Raw genomic sequence first — 17,881 nt, forward strand, 5'->3', positions numbered from 1 at the left:
CTGTTTGTTGATCTCATTTGTTGAAGAGTTGTCTCTCTCCTAAATTTACTCTTGTCAGTTAAACACGGTTTTGTTTTATATTTAGCAATCATCCTGATTACATTTGAGGACATTTCCTGTTATTTGTAACTGCTCTTACTGATTTTAATGACATCTGGGAATATGAATTTTTGATTGGGAACTTTAATTCGATTTTCAATTTTAATTGAAAATCAAGTTCATAATTTCAGTTTAGCTTTCATATGGTATGGATATTTGTGGATTAATTTAATTGTAGTTGCTTACAAACATCTGGCAATTTTAATCATTAACTAATCATTATTTCTTTGAAATTTTAATTTCATTAGTCATTAATTAGGATTTGGGCTTCCCTAATTCAGATGATACTTGATTAATTAATTTGATTATAATTGCTCTCAATGTTTAATGCTGAACCCATTACAATTTTAATTCACAACTATAATTTCCAAATTTAAATTCAAATTTCATAAGAAAATAGAGTTAGTCTCAGACTTTCACTCCCTTAGTCTTTGATTTAATTCATTTATTTAAAGGAACATTTTGGGGTCTCCCTCAATACTTGGGTCAGTTGACTTCTGCTAGCGCAGTAAGCCAATCCCCTAGGTGTAGCGACTTCCTAGCGCCACCACTCTGTCAACCCTGTAATTTTTCCAAATTTTGGGAGCAAAACTTCACTCTCTTCTTCTTCTCTCTCTCTCTCTCTCTCTCAGCTGTCCTCTTCTGGTTTGACTACTGCTGCTGGTTTTTGGATTTGTACCTGTGAAAGTCATAAAAGCAGAGTGTTTGACAAATATTTGACAAATATTTGGGAAACGGAACACTTCTTTCAAAATTGTATGACACTCACTTTACCTTCCCTCCACATCCTGTTATCCTACTCAGCCTAGGCTCAAGCAGGTTGACAAGGAGACTGGTAGGCGTCCATAAACCCCGATCGCGCATCTAGAAACACTTTGTGGTGCATGGTTGTCAATCCTATTAGCTGAGAAACCAATACTGTCATTGTTATTGTTTTTCTTTCACCCCGAAGGGAATTTTAATAACAATCACAGTCCTGGTACTTTGAAATCCTTTTCAAAACCCCTGTCTAGAACCATCCTTCTAAATTAAATTTTACAAAACTCATTCTGCAAACAGTGTTAAAGACAAAAACTTCATTTTATAGGGAAACTGGAAGCACCCCATTATTACTCTGCTCTTTGCTAAATGCTATTCTGTTGTTTCGTGCTGTTCTTTTCTTCTGCTCTTCTCTAGCTGTGCTACCTGTGTGTGCTTACTGATTCTTTTCGCAGAGACTCTGAGTTAGAAGCACATCCACGAGAGGACCACAGTCTCGAACCAGTCTTACCTGCACATTTACACACTCATTACTCATTCCCATTAGCTCACACTTGACATTGCACCCTTACACCTTTGATTCGCCCTGCTTGTTTGTTTTGTTTCGTTGTGTTTTGTTTTGTTCTTTTCTTCAAGGTCTGTGTCAGTTTAGATCTCCCTCGCAGTGCCAAAACATGTCTCGCAGAACAGACCCTGCTGGACACTGGGAGGACCTGGAGACCCGGCTAAGTGTTGTAACAGACAGCATCCTACCTAAAGCCGCTGAAACACTAAAGCATCAGACACAGGACCAGCTGGATGACAACATAACAAGCCTCATGAAACGACCCAAGCCAGAGCTACAGTCACAAAGAACTAGCCAAGATCACCGGCTCCTTAAGCCACACACTCATCGCCACCCTCAAACTGAGCGACAGGCAAGCCGCCCATCGCCAGCAGGAGCTGACACGTGCACAACGACGCATCGAACAGCTGGAGCTGGAGGCTCAGGAATGACAAGAAGGGCCTGATGAAGTGGAACAAGGCGCAAAAGAGGAGATCAACAGGCTAAAAGAGACCCTAGCAGCTACTACGCAAGAAATGGAACGAGGAAGAACAGACTACGCTGATCTCTCCGACAAGCTACAGTACGCAGGACAGCTACTGGAAAAAGCAAAGGCTGACTTCAGAGACAAGAACAGCCGAATTAAAGCTCTCGAAACTCACCTGAATGAGTCAAGAAATGAGGTCAGCCGCCTAACACGTCAGCTTGACTACATCAAAGAAGAGTCCGACAGTATTAAAGAGGAACTCAAGCATGCATATGAATTGCGCTGTGAGCCGTCAAGAACACGTCGGACACCAACTTCACCTTTGCCGAGCAGGACCGGCTCCCCTGTTCCTGGACTGGCACATGATCAGAAGGGGGCAGTGCCAAAACAGTCACCAGCTCCCTCTGGAGAATCCTATCTCCCCGCTAAACTAAAAGAATTTGCTCCAGCCAGCCACAGATCATCTCATGGCTTGGACCTCAGAGACCTTGACAAGCTTGCTAGAAACATTGGCAAATTCACTCCAAATGTGCCAGGTAGTCCAAATGTTCAGAGTTATCTGCAAGATATTGACTTCCATCTGGAGATGAGACCCAATGTCACTGACAAAGATAGACTTTATTTGCTCAGAGCCACATCCAGCTCTGAAGTGTGCAGCTTCCTGGACTGGCAGCCTGCCCACACAAAGACTGATTACCACCTGCTCTGAGAAGCTCTCATTAAAGAGTTCGCTGACCCTGAGTCAGAACAAGGACTAGTGGCTGCCCTGGAAACAAAACAAGGTCGCCATGAATCTCCTCAAGTCTTCTATAGCCGACTCAGGCTAGCGTACTTCGGGTCTCGCAACGAACAGAATATGGAGGAGGAATTGAACTTCAAAACTCTCTTCCTGAGAAACCTCCATCCTGGGGTGAGCCACCATCTTGGCGTCCTTGCCTGTCCGCTCAACAGTTAAGAGACTTGGCGCACAAAGCTTACTGCAAACAGAAGATGGCCTTAGAAAAGGGCACCAAAACCACCACAGTTCTTGATTTCAACACACAGAGTCAAGGGCTGGCCCTAGAGGGCACCCAGCGTCAAGACCTTGCCAAGCCGACACCCAAAGAGTGGAATGCATCCTCGTCCAACAGAGAGTGGGACTCCCACACTGGTACTCGACCTAAACAGAGAGACAACCACTGGGATGGACCACGTGGACGACAACGCTCACCTGGACGTCACTGGGAAAATTCATGGAACCAATCAAGACCTCATGAGAGTCATTGGGAGAAAACCTGGAATCAGCCAAGCTCATTTGGAAACCCCAGAGGAAAAAGCTCATGGGAATCCAAGGGAAAACGACAAACACACCCTGGAGCAACCAGCCCAAGGAATCGACGAAAAAACTCACAAAGATTCCAAGCTGACCGAGCTCAAAATGAATCCATACCAGAACAAAAGACTTCACCTTGTTTCGACTCTCAAGAGCTGATGAAAATGATGATGAAAGAGTTCTTCCAACGAAAGGAAGACCGGAAGTGGGAAGAGAAAAAGAAACCAGATTCATCCTGACTAGCGGCCGGACGAGATGGCAGCGACCACCTGACTCAACAGACCCCAGAGAATAGCACCTCACCTCTCTCCCAGAGAACCATAAGCACCATAACTCCAAATGGACAAGAAGTCCCACCTGAACATCCCACAAAACAGTCAGGAACTGATCCAACACCTGATGGGTCAGATCACAGCAGCATCCAACAAACACCTGCTGTGGAAACCACTCCAGTTCCTGAAAGTGCTGTCTTGGTCATCTGCCACTCCTCTGAAGAAAACGAAATAAACGCTGACATCCTACCTCTCTCATCCCAAACTCCAGTCCCACAACTCCTGGGTGATCTCATTGTGAAAGGTATAGCAAGAAAGTTTTACCTCTCCGTCATCATCGAACAACACATCAAGGTCGAAGCCCTCCTCGACACTGGAGCTGACATCACCCTAATGTCAACAGAACTCCTTGAAGAAGTCCAAAGCAGAACAAAGAGGTCTAATGGAACCTTTAAACTTCAAAGGTGTGAGCTGAACCTCCAATCATATTCCCACACAGGCCTACAACTAAAACATGTGGCCCCAATTCACCTAACAGTGGGACCAATGAACCTTGTTCACCCAGTATACGTCTCACCACTCAACACATACCCTCTCCTCATTGGGAAAGACCTACTTAACCGCTTTGAACCCTTAATAGACTTCAAGCACCTGAAGATATGGACGCAAGTCCGTGAGCCTCTGCCTCTCCAGTCAGTAAACTCCAACGAATCGCAGTGTCAAGTCACAGACACCGCCCCCCATCTACTGACTGACGATGCAAGTTTAAAACCAAGAGCAAGTTCCACTCCAAGCAACAGGAACCAAGACCCATTCCTCTGCTCATTGCAAGCGTCTGACTCAGACTCAGGTTCCCTCCGAATCATGACTGCCATAAATGTCCAAGACAAAGATCTCAATGACCAAACCGATGCCCTTGCCAAAGCAGGTGCATTACATGGAGAGCCTTGGAAATTCCCATCCCTCCCACCCAACCCTTCAGTTGCAGCCATAACCCGCCGCCAGCACGCCATTGGCGCGCAAACCCCCGCCTCCTCCCATGTTGACCTCTCACTTCAGTTCACTGCTGACGATCTCCTCACCCTCCAAGCGTTGGATCCAATGCTGCAAACCATTGTCGCTCACATTTCCGACCCGATAACTCATCCCATTTCCACCTCCGACCTATCCAAGTCCTCTGATCTCCGCCACCTTCACTCAATCAAGCACATGCTGCATCTCAAGGACGGCGTTCTCACATATGTCCCTGAGCCCCTAACTGCGCCAAAGCTTGTAGTTCCTCAGAGCCAAAGGGGGATGATGCTGACACACGCCCACGATGCACCATGCGCTGGACACCATGGTGCCAAGGCCACCTATGAAACGCTCAAACAAGTAGCATATTGGCCTGGCATGAAGCAAGATGTGACGGAATACGTAAAAGGATGCCTGGTGTGTTGCCAGTTCCAACCGGCAAACCCAAACCACAGAGCACCACTACACCTGCTGTACCAACCTGGTGACATGAACCTCGTCACCGCCTACACCACTCATCAGTATCTGGAAGAGTTGCATCAGCACCTGAGAGCGAATTTCGCCTTCGCACAACAAAACCTCCAAAGAAGCGTGGAAGGTCGTAAAGCCTACTACGACAAAAAGGCTTCTTACCAAGAACTCAATGTCGGAGACAAAATGTGGTACTACAGCTTTGCCCAGCCAAGGCAGAAAGTTCCCCATCACCTGTCAAAGAAGTTCCTACCTCACTGGACAGGACCACATGAGATTGTGGACAAGCTCTCACCTGTCGCCTACCGAATCAAAATCAGACAAGGCCGCAACGAGCCTGTCCTTCGATGGGTCCATCGAAACCAGATAAAGAGGCACCAAGGGTCCAACCGACAGGAAAAGGGGGAGGTTCAAACCCACTGACACAGACCGACAATCCCTACTCTACACCACACTAATGACTTTGTCATTTTAGGGAAAGTTTTTCTTTTATTTTTCTGGTTTTGTTTTACACAACACTTACACATGCTCCTCCACAGCACTGCTAGGAACAACCTCTAGTAGAAAGGAGTTGCTTCACACATGTGACACTCGCTTTGCTCTAGTAAACTCAGTGTCCTTGTGCCTCTTTGTTTTCTTTTCCCTCTCTCCTTATGCTTTCCCTTCTCCTCTTTTGCTATCATCAGTCTTCCTCCTCAGCTTGCCCATTATCGATTCGAATAATATGTACCGGCTCAAAGACGTTGTGAATTTTTGATTTTGGCAAGGGAACACCTATGTCAAAGTACACACTCCTGAGTGTACAACAAACAGTTGTACCTGGCCCCAAACCTAAAAATGTGTACACTCATTAAAGACATTCATTACCTTTGCCCGAGTAAACCATTCGTATTTGATAATACCGAGGGCTCCTGCGGCCTAGAATCAATTAGACCCAACACTAGCTGCCACACGTATTATCCTGCCTAACCAAACTCTCTGGATCAATGTCCCTAAGGGCTCGATCCTCCACATCGACGATCTTGCAGTGTATCACGACGATGAGCACTAGGCTGAACTCGAAATCTCACCGTACTTCAAACAGCATTCCTTCGTCCTCGATCCAGAATCGGAAGAGAGGATCAGGGAGGAAGGAACGCAACTTATTGATCTGACTCCTGTTGATACAGCCTTAGAAGCTATAGCTCGCCTTCCGCCCGCTGGCGTGTCGTTCATTCGGTCTTGGTCTGCTGCTGACACAGCACTTTGCATCTCTACTATTGTAGGATATATTGTGACCTTGACACTGGCCTTCATCCTGCACAAGCGAGTGAACGCCGTGCAAGAATCTTTCGATAGATGCACGTCAGGCGTCCCGCGCATCTTCCGACGTGATAAGATCGACCAAGAACCTGAACCCGAACTCGAGAACTCAACCAACCTGATTGAAATCACGCCTCTACCTCCTCGTCGAACCACTGACAATTAGATTAGTCGAAACCACCCAATTACAACTGATCTTAAACAGTACGCCCCTATGTTAGTTGGAGTGTTCCTAACCCGTTTAGTCCAAGATACCCAAGTCCTTCACCAGGCCTCAGGCAAGTGAGGGAAGCGTTGTTTGTGTTTTGTGTTTGTCTGTTCTCTCTCTGCCTCTTGTTCCAGTGCCTGCCGACGTTCGCACCAGGAACCTCGCCAAGCAAAAGGGGGACTCTGTAGGGACCCGTTCGACAGACGTTACCAAATGGCTTTATCAGCCAGAGGCATGATTGAACAAAGCTTCATTTGGTCCAAAAGATCCATTTCCTGACAGGAAAAAACTAGCTTTTACAGAAGTGATGACGTGACTTCTTTTAACAAAGGACTCTGTCTAAAGGACTTCTTTGCTCATCAGCAATAAACTAATCAGGACCCATCACGTGGGTCTGATCACATTAAATCTATTGATTCTCTCACAAAACCCTCTTGTATTATCGGACAGAACAGGAAAACACCCATCAATGGATTTAAAGACGAATCTGTCCTATCTATACCTCCCTTGTTTGAGCAATCCATCCTGACCCGGTCACTCGTGACTCCGGTCGAAGTTTAAACTATGCTTAAGGACTCAATCTTGAATCTCAAAAGGGACAGTTGTCGATTACTTAAAGTATTAACTATATCCAGAATAACATTTGCTATGATGTGATTACTAATATGTTGGAGTCAATGCTTTATATGTTTGTAGTCCTGTATGCATCTTCTTTCTCTTATAATCATTGTTTTAATTAGGTCAGTCTAGTAATATGTGTGTAAGAAGTGTGTCGTGTTTGAGCTCTAAATGCAGAATTTATAATTCTCTGTAATTCTGTGTGAATGAAACATTGAAATTCAGTATCAGGAAAATATTAAGAAACTTTATAAAGTTGTTAATAAAACAGGAAAATGTTCTGCAGATATCACGCGATGTGATCAATAGACAATAGACGAGGCGTGTCTAATCTCCGTAGCAACGTCTCATTGGAGGATCGCATCTGAAGGAGGGAGCCAGAACTGCTCCTTTAAAACTATGTTGTCCGAACAAGTCGGTCAGTTGAGAAATATGAAATAAGGTCAGAGTCAGAAGTTGGAAGTCAGAAATCGGTCAGAAGTAGCCGAAGCACCGCTACTTTGACCACGGCGGAAAAGTCGCATGGGTCATTGAGAACTGATTGACCGGGGCTGATTTTCCATCTAACAGTCGTCGACTTGAACTACGAGCCACGCCGCTGATCAACAGCCGTCACATCCAGATTCCAAAACCCTCTGCGAAATATCTGACCAAAGTCTCCCAAGAAGAGAGCCGCTCAAGCCAGACGCTCAGATCAGAACAGCAACATCCTTTAAAGCTTCCGCGCAACCCACAGGGCTTTCCCGAGAAGACGTCACCTGAAAGACAGCCAATCCAGAACACGGGACTCCGCTGTACACGAGTCACGGAACAACCCGATTACCTCAGCTGTCAGAGCAAACGCAGGTACAAGCAAACTTCTCTCTCTCTTGCTGGAAACTGGTGAAACTCCTTTAAACCTAAAGAATCAAGCCAAAGCTCTGCTTTTGTGATTTTATTGCGGTTATAAGTTAAGTTAGCACTGAACTTGGGACTTTTCATAACTCATGAACTCCGCGAATGTGTGTGCATGTATGTATGTGTGTATGTGTGTGTGTGTTTAGCCTTAGTTTCCTGTAATCATTAGAAGTAGTCAAAAAATCTTGTTTTGATTTTCACATATACGAGTTTCTTGTATTGTGTGTCAAATTACTGTCTTAAACTTAAGATCAAGTTACCTCTTGCTTATAATAATATAATAATTATAATAACAATAATCATAATAAAATATTGTTACTGTTGACCACAGAATAATATTTTATCCAGAATTGGTAAAATACTCTAACCTCAACTTTCGCTGGACGAATAATTGATGAAGTGTTAAATATTAATTCTGAATCATTTACAGTGAATCATTTACAGTTGATTCAATTCTTATTCCCTTTAACAATTAAATTGAGCTAATAAATGACGTAAGGCTAAGGTACATTACACAGATATCCAGTCCCTCCAGGATTCTGCGATCGCAGAATTTATCGCAAAATCAAGCAAATGCCAAAAAATTCAGAGGGGCTTGCAATTTTTCTAAATTGCCGCAGATTTTGGGCCTGAACAAGTCGTGTGACGTCATCACAACGTACATTCAGCCAAAGGAAAGCCCACTTCGAAGTAGGCTATGTGCGCTGAACTTGAATTGATAAACAACTGTTTGCGCCGTTGCTTCGGCAATGCATCTGTCAGTCAGTCAACCATCGCAACAGTAAGCGCGCAACTCTCTCTCTCTCTCTCTCTCACACACACAAGCGTGCACGCTCTGAGTGACATCCTTTCCATCAATCGGTTCAGTTTATCAGCAATGCCTGTATGTATTGCCTGAAATAATAAAATAATAGTCAGAAAATATATATTTTTTTAAAGAATTTTGTTTTTACCTTTAGGCCAAAACTGCGCAAAAATTGCACTTTGCTGCAGTTGTTATTTATATGACCAAAAATGTAAATCAATGAGATCTTTATAACAGTACAGCAGACTACTTATATAAAATGCATATAAATATAATTTGTCACTCTATATCTCCTAATAATATGTCTTGGTAAGAAGATATGCTTAGTTTTATGATAAAAGCTCTATAATTTTTATTGTGGGGGGCAAAACACAATGCAATGCAATAGGAATACAATGATGATTGAGAGATAAACAAATAAATGTTCCTGAAAGCCTGTTGTATCATATTTGATACATAAAATATACAAAATTGATTGATAAAATATATAAACCTTTCTAAAGGGGGAGCATATACCCCCAGACATCAAATCTATTTGTGTAGAGTACCTGAAAACCATGCCCCCTTTCACAAAATCATGTGGGAAACACTGCAATATAAAAATTTATAGTAAAAAAAATGTTTTATGTGGTGTTACATATGAAATAAAATGTTGAAATTATATTTTAAGTTATTATCAGAGTTCTCCTTTTACAAATTACAGAGCCCAGTGGTTCTTGAACTCAGAAAAGTAATAAAAATGTTAGAGGAATATTGATTCTGGTGTATTTTTACTGAAAATCTACACAAGAAATGCAATTTCTTGAGAAAAATTTTGACAAATTTTGAGAAAAGCCGCTGCAAAATCAGTCATTTTAGGCTGCAAAAATCAGAAAAAAGTCCCGCGAAATCCTGGAGGGACTGGATATCTCTCAATATGATTGCTATTTTAGGCTGGGCAGTGTAGTTGTAACCATCTTTTAGCTTTGTATCAAAGAAAAATTTGGTCTTATTTGCACTTTGAATATTGAGAGAGTGTGATGGTTGCACTTATTGTAAAGTGTTACTATAAAAAATGAATAACGTTTTTTTTCTTAATCTTATTAAGCACAAACAGCAAGGTTTCATTTGTTAACATTAGTTAATGCACTGTGAACTATCATGAACTAACAATGAATGACTATTTTTATTAACTAACATAAACAAAGATTAATAAATACTGTAGCAAATATATTGCTCATTGTTAGTTGATGTTGGTTAATACATTGTTAATAAATGAGACCTTATTGTAAAGTGTTACCATTTTTATTTCTATGATCAGTTTTTGGAAAGGAGTTCAGTTAGGAGGTCAAAAGTTGTTGAAGCTCATAAATCATGTACAGTAAGGTCTGAAGAGACTGAAATCATACAGAAGAGAAGTCAGTTGAGTTTGTGGCAAAACCTTTTACAGTACTTGAGTATTGTCTTTTACTGCATATGATAATTCATACTCGGAAAGTAGAATATTTTTTCTAGTCATGTATTTCGCCATTGAGGATTTCTTAAAAATAGTGTGTAAAAATATTGTCTCGTCTCATCTCGTGAACTCAATCTCGAGTCTCGTCTCGTGAGATACCTGTCTCGTCACACCCATAATAATTATATAATAACGAAAAATTAAAGTAATCTCCCCACACCCACCCGATGATATCATCGTCCATCGCAGTGTTTTACTGTAAACATTGTCAACTGCCAATTTAGGGGATATCGCCCAATCGTCCATCCCTATTGATTACGATGGTCAGAGGAGAGAAAAGATGTGAAATTTGCCGTCACTCAGCTGTTGTATTAGAAACACCCTCGCAGCACCATTAATTCATTTTTCATAATTCGTGTTAAGCCGCAACACCGGCCATTCATAATGGTGCATGTCCACTGGCATGGAGTGAGTGTTTTTAGTCCATAGGAATTAATTGAAAATGCTCCCTCTGCTCTGTTCCAGTGGACACGCACTGGATGATTTAAAAGCGAGGGAAAGAGGGAAAAACCCCAGCTTTCCACGAATACCCTTATTACCAGTGTTGTCACACGTCGATTACACAGTGGGAAAATTTCCTCACCGTCACATCCCTAATAGAATTGTATAGCAGCGTTCAGCTCCAGTTTAGGGTTGGAGTGCTAAGTGCTAAGCAACTGAACTGGACAAATTCAAACATTCCAACAAAAATACAGCTGGAAGCAGAAGCAATTATTTGGTGTGCTGATTCTCATCTCTGTATTTGTAGTGTAATGGAAGCTATGGTAAGTCTTAACCCTACGTGTGTGACTGATCTTGAGTCTGATGTTGATGAAGATATTGAGCGACTGAAGAGCAGATGGACTTCAAAAGAGGTGAGCTAAAGCCCTGAGGTACATTTAAATCATTAATAAGATAATACATCAATAATTGTATATTGTATTCTTGAATTTCATGTATTTGATATGTTAGGAATAATTGACGACGGGCTGTTGAATTCTTAAAAAATAATGCAAACCCGAGGTGGTAATGCGGCCACGACGTAAAGCGGAGTGCATTATTTCCAAAGAATTCAACAGCCCAGAGTCAATTATTCCACTTATACTACGGTTACCTGACCTCAAGACACTGTTCCGATGTTGTATTTCAAGACAATTGTCCTTAAAACACTCTTGTGTGTGGGACTAATTTCTTACGCATCTCATCCCAAGCCTCTTGCTAACTGAACCATTGATAGCAGACTAATACAGTTGATACAGTTATTAAAGGGATAGTTCACCCAAAAATGAACATTTTATGTTTATCTGTTAACCCCAGGGCATCCAAGATGTAGCTGACTTTTTTTCTTCAGTAGAACACGAATGATGATTTTTAACTCCAACCGTTGCAGTGTGTCAGTCGTATTAATGCATGGCAACACAATCTATAAGAGTCAAAAACCCTGCGGCTTAATTATCGCGTTCAATATCGACGGCGATTCATATCAATATTGAACGCGATATTGCGTGGCTTATCAGTGAACTACGGCTCTGTCTATTAAATGCCGCACCATTTGAAAGCAGGTGATGGCGATTTAGCGGTAATCAGGGAACCGGCTATACTGACGAAATGCGCATGACAAAAGCATTCTATATATCGCCCAGCCCTAGTGTAATACAATTGTTTCCTTTTATAACGTTACGTGTAAAAACACACTAAGGGGGCATTATTTGGACATTTTCTACCATATGCTGAAGCAGCAGCGTGTGACACTGTTCTCATGGTAACCAGATCAACATTGTGAACGGAATACTACAAAACTTAATTTGGTATTTTCGCTTATCATTCAATGGGATAAAATAGCCTCTCTTCCCTGCAATCGATTGCATGAAGAATGTGGATATTTAACGAAGTCAAAAACAAATAAAGTAAGCAGGTATACATATTCATTTCAGTATCGGCAGACGCAAAACACTATTAAAGGCGACAACTTTAAAAGGTAAAAAGCGATATAAGTTATAAAAAGACGGTAAAAGTTATGTAAACGATATAAACACCTTCTGGGTTCTCGATTTTATCAAACGACGCAAAACATACGAATTTTGAGTTTTTGATAGGATTCCTATATAGAAAAATCACTCCCTGCCCTCCAGACTCATTCGCGCTGCTGCTGTGATGTCATGTGCAAACAACCTATACACCACTATGTCCAACTGCCATGAGGTGCGTGAGGTGTGTACACGCTCTGGCATAGTTTAAAGGATTAGTCTACTTTCAAATAAAATTTTCCTGATAATTTACTCACCCCCATGTCATCCAAGATGTTCATGTCTTTCTTTGGTCGAAAAGAAAAATGGTTTTTGATGAAAACATTCCAGGATTATTCTCCTTATAGTGGACTTCAATGTTCTCCAAACGGTTGAAGGTCAAAATTAAAATTTCAGTGCAGCTTCAAAGGGCTTTAAACAATACCAGACGAGGAATAAAAGTCTTATCTAGTGAAACGATGGGTAATTTTCTAAAAAATACAACTGTATATGCTTTATAAACACACATGATCGCGTTGCACGTGCTTCTGCTTTCCGTATTCTTCAAAAAGCTTGCGCTGTATATCCTACGCCTTATTTATTCATCTTACGGAATGAACGCAGCGCCAGTTCCGTTTTTTTCTGTTAGTAGAAAGGAAAGGGTAGGACATACAGCGTAAGCTTTTTAGAGAATACGGAAATCGGAAGCACGTGCAAGGCGATCATTAGTTTATAAAGTATATACAGATGTATTTTTGCACTGAAACTAATTTTGACCTTCAACTGTTTGGAGAGACCATTGAAGTCCACTATAAGGAGAATAATCCTTGAATGTTTTAGTCAAAAACCTTAATTTCTTTTCGACCGAAGACATGAACATCTAGGATGACATGGGGGTGAGTAAATTATCAGGAGAATTTTATTTGACAGTGGACTAATTCCTTAAACTATATGGCAGAGTGCGTATACACCTCACGCACCAGATGCCATGGCAAAGCAGTTGGACATGGTGTATTAGAGATAAAAAAAGATATAAATACGGTCCAATTTTTTGCACAAACCAATCGTTTCATGTCTTAGGACATCAATGTGTCGTCACAAGCCGCAGGGTTTAATTTGGATTTGTCTTTGCATGTTTTTTTGACTCTTATAGATTGTGTTACCGTTGACATGCATTATACAATTTACAGACTGCAACGGTTGGAGTTAAAAATCATCATTTGTGTTCAACATCAAATTCAACATCAAATTTTCATTTTTGGGTCAACTATCCCTTTAACACAGCTGAGAGAGAGAGAATAAGCATATGTAAATTAGCCCACCTGAGTCTGTGCGTCTCTCACGGCACCGGTGTCTCTACTAATAGCAAAACTATCAGTTTATCTACCTCAAGAACCACACAGTTATTACCTTGCTGGTGATTCATGAATCTTTTAAGTTGCTAAACTATTTTACTGACTAATTCGTCAGAGCAGCGCTGACAAAACATTTCTGTGCGAGTGTGTGTCCATACTATACAGTATGTGTGTACGTTTGAAAGAGAGAGAGCGAGAGAGTATTTGCTTTCAGGACACAATAAAACGTTTTTTGTGGCAAAAACCATGACAATAATTTGTCATTTTCATCCTATTGTTTACTACACCACGTTCCAAATTATTATGACATATCAGCAAGATTTCAGTACAATAAACATTCAGATTTAATTTTTTCTAAGAAAATGTTTATTTTTTTATTTATCCTTGTCTTTTTAGATAACTGGTTAGTCTGGCTATCACCAGACCAAGCTCAATTTAAAATTGAACATTGGTCTGGGGAGTTTGCTATGTATTCCCTACTGCACAAGAGGCGTGATCAACGAGCATTAGGCTGCGTCCGAAATCGCATACTACATGAGTAGGTACTACATTTGAATTTGAACGTACTTCCCGACCGTTAAAACAGTACGTTCTATATAGTATGAATATGGGTAGTATGAATGGAATTCGGACGTACTACATCCACCATGTTAATGTTGTCACTTGTCATGCGTCGTCACAACAGCGCGCAAACTTAAATATGTCAAAGTATAATCACCTATTTAGCTAGGAAATTTTACCTCAGAATAAAAATACATCTGTGAATATCACGACAGAGGCTGATTTGAAGCAACGAAATTAAGCAATTTATTGTTAAAATGAATGCATATAAAAATACATGAGAAACAAAAGACATGAATCAATAAACAAACTTGAATACATTATATATAAATAGTGTGTAGATAGACAGAGAGGGCGAGAGAAATGCACAACATGGCCTAAATATTATATACAATATATACAAATAAATACAATGATAATAATATACATATTCTAAAAAAAAAACAAAAAAAAAACTACAAACTGTGAGCCCTATAAACTACTGCTGCCTGAATGTTGCTGTCCGTTAAGTTTTCTAATCTCATTAAACTGCTTAACAACGAACGTCTCCGTTAAATAAAACAGTGTTAGCAAGCGGATGTAACTTATCTCGACCTGTTGGTTAGCTTGATGTGCTGTCAGTAATAATGATTAAACATCTTTTTACAACCGACTCTTAATCTTCTCATTACATTGTTTAAACTTTCAATAAGTCAGCCGTTTACTTACATTATGTTAAACAAGTGCAATTTAACCACAATAAACAGTTTTTCCCTGAGGTACTGAAGGACTTGAATGAGCTGCATATCGCCGCTTTCCGCCATTTTTGAATTATGAAGAATCCTCTCTCCTGTGGCATCACGGGATAGCGCAGCGTCCATCGAATGCCTACTACAGAATTCGGGCGGAAGCAGTAGGTCATCCGGGTACTTCTCGCCTACTGTTTTTCGAATACTATGAATTCGGACATACTACTCGCCTCGCATACTGTTTTTCGCATACTATATAGTAGGGAAGTATGCGATTTCGGACGCAGCAAGAGTCACGCAATTGGATAGTCCTTCAACCAATCAGATCAACGATCCGGGTGACGTACTTTGCAGAGAGATGAGAAAACTCCAGACAGGTTTACTGTGTGTCTCAATCAGCTCCCTAGTTCAGTAGTCAGGGCACTGATCAGGAAATCAGCCACATTCACTTTCATGATATACTGATTCACGACCTAGAGAACTAGGGAGCTGATTGAGACGCAGGTTTAGTTTGTATTGGTTTGTAGCATTGATCCGCGGTTTGCAGAAACAGCAATGGCATCGAGCGATTTTTTTTTTTGCAGGTTGTGCAAAAAAAACATGAAAGTGATCGGTATTTACACCCACTCGAGCAATTTGTTTGCTAAACTAAAGAAGTCATTTAGCATCGTTGAGAGTTTAAAAGGCGACTCTGATACTGTTCTGGTTCAGTGTAAATGAACGCGGAATATAGCCGCCCTAAACTACGTCATCGTCATGACAACCAAACCAGTCAGCTCAGGCGGCACGAGATTCAAGAAGCAGGAGACGAAATATAGAGCAAATAATAAAAATATTGTCTACCATCAAGGGGCATTGAAGTAAAAGAGTCCTGTACTCACATCGTGAAGCAAACCACCAAAATAACAGCAGAGAATCATTGTGTGTCATTAATCGCTGTTTGAAATCTTCCTATGAAGAGACTGTCGGATCAACGTAATGTTAAGGTAAATGTGATTTTGATTGTGCATTGTTATATTGAAGTGACGGGTAGATCAGATAGAGTTTGAAAGCTGCTTGCCGTCGCTTCTCTATCGTCATCGTCTTATACCCGCCAATAGCGAGCAAGGTGGATAAGCCAGTCTGTGATTGGTTCCCGCAAAAGTGTAACAGCGCAGCAGAAATGAATGCACAGATTTCCAGACTGAGTTGCCGAGCGAAATCAAATCGCCGGCAGATCAGGCTGGGTTTACCCAGACTAGATAACTGGTATAAATCTCAGACAAAATAATTTGCCAGGTCTATGGAAACCCTACTTAGAAGTTGTTCCACATTATTAAGCAAGTCACAGTTCTCATGCAATATGGGGAGGAAGAAAGATCTTTCTGAAGATGGAAAAATTTATTAATTAAATTAATTTTTGAAGATAAAAAAATGTATTGTATTAAAAGGGCAGCTATAAAAAAAACAGTGTTGAGCAGCAAACAGGTATTTGAATCTTCTGGTGTCTCTGGAGATTAAGAAGCTCTCCATGCAGGCTGGCATTTTTATAGCTTCCCTTTTAATACAGTGAATTTTTTTGACAGGAACTTTCATTAATAAGCCTTTATCTGACCGAGTTCTGCTGTGCTCTAAATTACTCACAAATCTTATGATAATTTGATAATCTCCATTCAGTTTTCACACAATATTAGTTGTTTTCATGCCTTTTGCACAACATTGGGCCATTTCGTGCTTTTCATCTTCAGAAAGATCTTTCTTCCTCCCCATATTGCATGAGAACTGTGACTTGCTTAATAATGTGGAACAACCTCTTAGTAGGGTTTCCATAGATCTGGCAAATTATTTTGTCTGAGATTGATACCAGGGGCCCGTTTCAGAAAGGAGGTTAAGTGAAAACTCTGAGTATGTTAACCCTGAAATAAGGGAAACTCTGGGTTTTCTGTTTCAGAATGAGAGGTATGTCAAACCCAAGAAAGCAGGTTAAGTCAAGCCTGTTTCTGAAAGAGAGGTAACTTATACTCAGAGTCAGTTACCATGGTATCTTACTCTGTGAACCTAACCTGGTCAGGAGCAGGTTTTCTTCGGTAAACCCAGAGTTTATTTCGGTCTCCTCCCTCTTTTTAAAGTGCTAGTGATGTTTAAATATTTCATTCATTTATTCAAACTGCAAAAATGCTTTTCTTACTGAGTATTTTTTGTCCTATTTCAAGTACAAATATCTAAAAATACTTAAGCTCAAAACACATACTTTAAAATGACTTTACAGGGACTTTGTCACACCACAGAAAAATGTGTTATTAACCACCCAGCCAAATTTGAATGATTAAAAAAATCTGCAAATAAATGAAAGAAGTTATCAAAATCTCGAAAAATAAGCAGCGCTCTCTGCTCTCAAATGCTGGGGGCGTGTCTGCTGCACAGACTGTAAAAGGTCTGCTGTCGGCGCTGAAACCATGCCCACTCGCGAGAGCTGCCGTCTCAACTTACTTGTCAAATGAGTCAAACATACTGATGCATAAACAAAAGAACCACGTAACCCTCTTGCACATTTTAGTAGAGTTACTGTGGAGTACCTACTTATTATAACATAAGCACACACGACAACTTACGCTCATTGGGCACGTACTGCCAGATTGTTGTTCGAGTCGACAAATGACGGTGCCGCGAGACGGGAGGATGAAGGCCGGGACGGGAGAGACTCTGTCCGGCCACATATATCATCGGTTATCGTCGGGATGGTAAGAAGGCCGAGGCGGGAGGGTTGGACGAGGTCTGTTCAGTCACATTCACCAAAAACAGCGGATTATCTGTGAATCCCAGCTGTCTTATGAAAGTTTATAAAATATCCGGAGTACAACGATCACTTTAGAATCCTTCATATCATCGTTTTAGGAAATTTAAGGAGACCGAGCATATTGTATATTTTAACAACCATGTAATATGCATTTGCGTGACGAAGGCATTACTAGCTAAATGTACAAAGGGCT

At 41.0% G+C, this 17,881-nt stretch overlaps 1 protein-coding gene across 11 annotated transcripts in view; it reads left to right on the top strand.

The window, feature by feature from the left end:
- The window catches only part of mybl2a (v-myb avian myeloblastosis viral oncogene homolog-like 2a), a 62,014-nt gene that overhangs the window by 24,642 nt on the left and 19,491 nt on the right, over positions 1–17,881 (top strand). For 8 of the 11 annotated variants that reach the window (XM_067372396.1, XM_067372397.1, XM_067372394.1 and 5 more), the window contains one exon: positions 11,032–11,137. In XM_067372396.1, coding sequence (XP_067228497.1) covers positions 11,036–11,137 — 102 coding nt within the window. In that variant the 5' untranslated portion in view covers positions 11,032–11,035. Of the gene's footprint in view, positions 1–7,509; positions 7,933–11,031; positions 11,156–17,881 lie in introns of those variants that run through there. The other 3 variants (XM_067372403.1, XM_067372404.1, XM_067372398.1) reach the window with 2 other exon arrangements.

The sequence above is a fragment of the Chanodichthys erythropterus genome, chromosome 20 (assembly GCF_024489055.1).
Source record: "Chanodichthys erythropterus isolate Z2021 chromosome 20, ASM2448905v1, whole genome shotgun sequence".
Lineage (NCBI taxonomy): Eukaryota > Metazoa > Chordata > Actinopteri > Cypriniformes > Xenocyprididae > Chanodichthys > Chanodichthys erythropterus.